Below are 6,000 nucleotides of genomic sequence, written 5' to 3'. Positions count from 1 at the left end.
ATCTTTTGAACCCTCACCGGAGTCACCCCCTTGACCGCCACCCACTGATGGCTTACCCCGTGATTTCTTGAAACACTTAGCGGCTCCGTGAGAGGCCCCATTGCAGTGGGAGCACACGTGTTTAAATTTACAAGTGGTGCCATACTTGCACTGGCCCTCATTAAACTGCCAGCATGTCCCAGATTTTTCCTTTGAACCCTGAGACCCGTGTCCTCCACTTTGTCCTGACTGCTGACTGCTACCCCCCCCCTCCCCCCTGAAAGGACTGCCCATAACGCACCGGAGCCATCACCTTCAACCACAACCCGATGTCTTTTTGGTCCCACCTTATCTCCGGCCTCACTGCTTTTCGCTGCCTGAACTGTTCATCGTATCTCAGCCAAGCCTGGCCCCCATAGGTACGATGCGCTTCACCAATAGCATCCAAATAACAAAACAGGCCCGAGCAATTCTCGGGGAATTTCTCCCCTATAACACTCGCTAGAATGGCAAAGGCCTGCTGCCAGTTAACGAACGTCTGAGGAATAAGGCGCCAACGCCTCTTTTCTTCCTCCTCCTTTTTGCTGTCATCTTTCTTTCCTTTATCCAAGTTAAATTTTTCTAAAGGAAGGAGAGAGAAAATCTCTACGTATTCATCTTTCCAGATCCTCTCCTTGACTTCTTTCTTCAAATGGGCCCCCAGCGGACCCTCAAAACACACATATACCTCGCCTTTTGCCCTGTCGTCTAACTTAACGGTATCACCTTTTCCCGTTTCCGTTTGTACCGACACCCCCGCCGCAGGAACAGGCGTCCCACTACCCGAGCTCGCAATCTCGTTCGAACCCCCTGCTACGCCCCCGGCAACCGACACCCAGGCACCAGCGGGCGACGATCCCACACTATTAGCAACTGAGCTACCCCCGCCCCCATCCAATCTACGCAAAATCTGCGACATACCCGCTAAAAGCTCTCTAACCCCCAGAACCTCATTACTGCCCCCACCCCGCTCCACTACACCCGAAACACCCGGCACTGGGGAAAGACTGGACATGTACTCACGTGGCTGCGCAGGTGCTGTGTCCCCACCAGCCGTGCTTCCTGAATCCTGCTGGTCCATTTCGTCACGATGCTCGTTCCCGGAATCATCGCTGCCGCTCAACTGCCCCAGGCCCGCGCCCCTGGCCTCCACGTCACCAGGGGGGACCGAGACTGGCGAAGGCGACCGGTCCCTCGACCTCCTGCTGGATCTGGATCTGTCCGGCTCCGTGATCCCTCTGTTTCCAGCCGCTGGACTGTCTCCTCTGGACGCCGCACCTGCGGCGCGACCGCGACCCACTCCTTGCCGTGATGCCGCCGCTGTCCTGCCCGAAAATCTGCTCTGCCGTCCTGTAGCAGAGCCAGGTGCACTGGGGGGGTGGGATCCGGGTGCACCCGCCGCAATTGCACCCGCCGCGATACTTCCCGGCTCCTGCCTGGTGGATGCTGCCGCCGCCGCTGGGCTCCTCCCCCGTCCCGCCGCTCACGTTGCCGCCACCGCGGGAGATGCTCCCCGGCGGGTAGAAGCTGCCATTCTCGGTGCTGCGGCGCCGCCGCGCCCTCTGCCAGGCCGCACCGGAAGTGCGGCCCTGGCATCCTGTGCAGCGCCGGCGTCCTGCCACGTCTGCACCGCTCGCTCAGCACCGCGCCGCTTCGCGCCGGCAGGGCCGCCAGGTGGATTCCTGCCGGGGGAGGGGGCGGGCAAGGTGGATCCGCCGCGTCCCCCAGCCCCCGCAGGGTCCCGGGAGGGGCTCCGCGGCCTGCGCCTGCCGCGCGGTGTCGTGTCGGGGGATAGCCTGTCTGGCGGCCTAGACCGCCTGGTTCTGTTGCCCCGGCTCCCGCTGTCCTGGCTCCCACTGACTCCGAGCAGCCCTGTGAGCTGCTCCTCCAGCCATCCGGCCCTCCTGGATCTGGCCTCCCGGCGAAGCTGAGCGACCAGGCTGTCCACGGAAGACATGGTAAGAGGCTGTGGCAGCAGGTCCACTCACTTCGCCCGTCTAAGGTGACTGATCTCCCTTTTCCCACACTTTCCCAAGCCCCCACCTCCCTTTTTGCATAAATCCCCACCCCCAATCCTACTCTTCCAATCCCCGGGCCCCTTTTCTCATAACTTCTTTATTTTTTAAAAACTTACTGCACTGCTCCCATGGCAACGCAGTCATGTGGGGGCCTCCTTTTAGCTGCGCCCCATACAGCCCCCCCTCTTTCCACATTCTGAACATTTTAAGGGCTTCTCCTCTATGTGATTTCTCTTATGTTTACTGAGACTCGAATTATCGGTAAAACATTTTCCACATGCCGAACATGAAAAAGGTTTCACCCCTGTGTGTCTTCTCTGATGTCGGACAAGGTATGCATTCTGGTAAAAACATTTCCCACATTCTGAGCATGAAAATGGCTTTTCCCCTGTGTGACATCTCTTATGTTTATGAAGGTTTGATTTAATTGTGAAACATTTTCCACATTCTGAGCATGAAAATGGCTTCTCCCCTGTGTGAATTTTCTGATGCACAATAATATCTGATTTGTGACCAAAACTTTTTCCACATTCTGAACATGAAAATGGCTTCTCCCCTGTGTGATTTCTCTCATGTTTACCAAGACTTGATTTACTTATATAACATTTTCCACATTCCAAACACGAAAATGGCTTCTCCCCTATGTGAATTTTCTGATGCCTAAGAAGAGATGAATGGTGGCTAAAACATTTACTACATTCTGAACATGGAAATGGCCTCTCCCCAGTGTGTGTTCTCTTATGTCTCACAAGATTTGATTTAATTGTAAAACGTCTACCACATTCTGGACATGAAAATGGCTTCTCCCCTGTGTGAATTTTCTGATGCACAATAATATCTGAATTGTGGCTAAAACATTTCCCACATTCTGAACATGAAAATGGTTTCTCTCCTGTGTGAATTCTTTCATGTTTACCAAGCTTTGATTTATCTGTAAAACATTTTCCACATTCCGAACATGAAAATGGCTTCTCTCCTGTGTGAATTCTCTGATGCGTAAGAAGTTGAGATTTCTGGCCAAAACATTTTCCACATTCTGAACATGAAAAGGGCTTTTCCTCTGTGTGATTTTTTTTATGTTCATTGAGACTCGATTGATCAGTAAAACATTTTCCACACTCTAAACATGAAAAAGGCTTCACCCCTGTATGTCTTCTCAGATGTCGGACAAGGTATGTATGCTCTTGAAAACATTTCCCACACTGTGAACATAAAAATGGCTTCTCTCCTGTGTGAATTCTATGATGCCTAACAAGATCTGAATGATGGATAAAACATTTTCTACATTCTGAACACGGAAATGGCCTCTCCCCGACGTGAATTCTCTCATGTTTTGTAAGATTTGATTTAATTGCAAAACATCTGCCACATTCAGAACATGAAAATGGCTTCTCCCCTGAGTTAATTTTGTGATGTGTAATAAGATTTGATTTGCGGTCAAAACATTTTCCACATTCTGAACATGAAAATGGCTTTTCCCCTGTGTGACATCTCTCATGTTTACGAAGGTTTGATTTAATTGTAAAGCATTTTCCACATTCCGAACATGAAAATGGCTTCTCCCCTGTGTGAATTCTCTGATGTCTAACAAGATCTGAATGCTGGTTAAAACATTTACTACATTCTGAACATAAAAATGGACTTTCTTCTTTGCAAATTTTTTGATGTTCAATACTCCTTTGGTGATGATTATTTTGTTTACCAGTATGTAATGAATTAGTAGGCAGGACTTGATGAAAATAATCAGAAGACAAATTTTTGCTTTGAAGGGTTGACGGTATAGCTGGAATGAATAAATTAATGTCATGCACATCTTCTATCATACCGCGACCATCTGTTATAAAATCAGAAGATATCAGATGTCCATCTAAGGTTCTAGTATAGTCTTCTGCCAAGAAAAAAAATATATTACATTTTTAAATTCTAGGACCCAAAAAATTATAATTTGTTAAATAACATTTCTAAATTAGCAAATTTTCTATTAATATCTGACCTAAGGCCCCACCTACATTGGATGAAAATGCCCTGAACTCAGCAATTTGGCAAGACAAACTATCCATTTACAGTATATGAACAGAAGATATTGAGTTTCCAATTATTTTGTTCTCCTGGAAGATAACCCACCAGGGTTGACTATTGAAGCCAGTAAAAAAAGAATGTTTTGAAAAATATTTTAAAAAGTATAAAAAAGGTTTAAAAATTAAAAAACAACAACACATATTTGGTATCGCTGCATTCAGAATTGTCTAATCTATCAATATACAATATATATAAAAGAAATGATCCGATCGGTAAATGGCGTAAAGTGAAAAAATTAAACCGCCAGAATTAAGTTTTTATGTCTCTGCAACATTGCATTAAAATGCAATAATGGGCACCAAAATGGTATCAATAAAATTGACAGCTCGGCATGCAAAAAATAAGTCCTCACCCAGCCACAGATCATGAAAAATGGCAATTTTTTTATAACGACTTAAATAAAAAATAACCTATACACGTCTTGTATCTGCAAACTCCTAATGACCTGGAGAATCATAATGGCAGGTCAGTTTTAGCATTTAGTGAACATTGTAAAAAAACAAAACAATTGTGGAACTGCACTTTTTTTTGCAATTTCTCTGCCCTTTGAATTTTTTCCTGTTTTCCAATAAACTATATGGCAAAATCAATGGTGTCATTCAAAAATAAAACTCATCCCACAAAAAACAAGCTGCAACATGGTCTTATCGACAGTAAGATAAAGTAAAAAGTTATGGCTCTGGGAAGAAGGGTGGCAAAAAACAAAGACTCAAAACCAAAAAAAAACAAGGTGGTGAAGGGGATAAAAGCAGTCTTCCACTCATCTCCCTCCTTAATCATAGTAAGATTATAGGCCCAATCAGGAATGAGTGGGAGGGGATCTGGGTCCAGGATACCGATTTAACTCACGTAAATCTAAACAGGGACGCAGGCCCAATCTTTTTTTTTTTTTTTTTTAACTAAGAAAAACCCTGTTGCTACAGGCAAAAATGGGGGTATTATGTCATTTGGCAAGAGATATAGTCTTTCAAGGTCTATAGATTATATAATCTGGTTTTATGAACTTGCTTCCATGTGCAAAGTTGCCCAGAACAATCATATAAATGCCTCAAAATGAGAGAGAAATGATGGAATGTTTTTAGTGAAAATATTAGAGATAACAGTAGCTAGGCAATTATTCTTGCAAAAATCACTTAACTTAATTATCTCCCTGGCCTGCCAGTCTATGACCAGTATATACATAGTGTGAGGCAGTGACCCCTGTTACAGCTAGGGGGCGCTGTATGTGCTCTCTGGAATGTGCATGGAAGCGTAGTGAGGCCATGAGGACGTACTGCAGACACAGGTGTCGCTGTAATTAGAATAGTGAAGCAGTGACTGATTAAAAGCCCTGTAGTAGAGAGGGAAGGGTGTCAGTGTTGGCTTGGAAGCAGACAGAGAAATTGTCTGCAGAGCTCTTTGTGTGCAGCAACACAGGGGCAAAAGGAACTGACACCCTGCGTCTTGGGCTGTCTTGTGTTTACCCGGCTGCAATCCAGAGGATAAAGAGTGCAGTGCACTGAGTGAGTACAGAGACTTGATGCCGGCATGTGGTCACCCAGGGAAACTGGACAGATGGAAGTCCGGCCTGTGTAGGGACTGCAAAGTAAAGCCGGTTACCATGCATTACTAATGGACTGTATGAAGAAGCCGTATAACGAATAGACTGTGTGAAGTAACACAATAAAGGAACATTTTGTTTGAACTTGTTTGGGTCACTGCCGTTTCAGTGCGTATGGTCCTACCGCTGCATCACATATGGTGGAGAATGTGGGCATTTGAACTAAGGCATACCCAGAGAGTGCTGTAGATCGTTGTGCAAGTCTGCTGGAGAAATGGAGGAGCTTTTGGAGCAGGTTGTGCTCAATCAGCAAAGGCTTCAGCAAGAGATGCTGCAGTTTTAGCG

General features: G+C 46.2%; 1 protein-coding gene across 1 annotated transcript in view; it reads right to left on the bottom strand.

Annotated features, from left to right (window-relative positions):
• Positions 1-1,137: 1,137 nt before the first annotated feature.
• LOC138666615 (zinc finger protein 665-like) overlaps positions 1,138-6,000 on the bottom strand; it is a 28,269-nt gene continuing 23,406 nt past the window's right edge. The window contains exons 4-5 of the mRNA XM_069754813.1: positions 2,212-3,924; positions 1,138-1,958 (exon numbers count right to left, since the gene is read on the bottom strand). Coding sequence (XP_069610914.1) covers positions 1,138-1,958; positions 2,212-3,924 — 2,534 coding nt within the window. The remainder of the gene's footprint in view (positions 1,959-2,211; positions 3,925-6,000) is intronic.

The sequence above is a fragment of the Ranitomeya imitator genome, chromosome 2 (genome assembly GCF_032444005.1).
Source record: "Ranitomeya imitator isolate aRanImi1 chromosome 2, aRanImi1.pri, whole genome shotgun sequence".
Lineage (NCBI taxonomy): Eukaryota > Metazoa > Chordata > Amphibia > Anura > Dendrobatidae > Ranitomeya > Ranitomeya imitator.
Note: the sequence above shows the minus strand (reverse complement) of the source record. Positions and strands in the feature narration are given on the sequence as shown.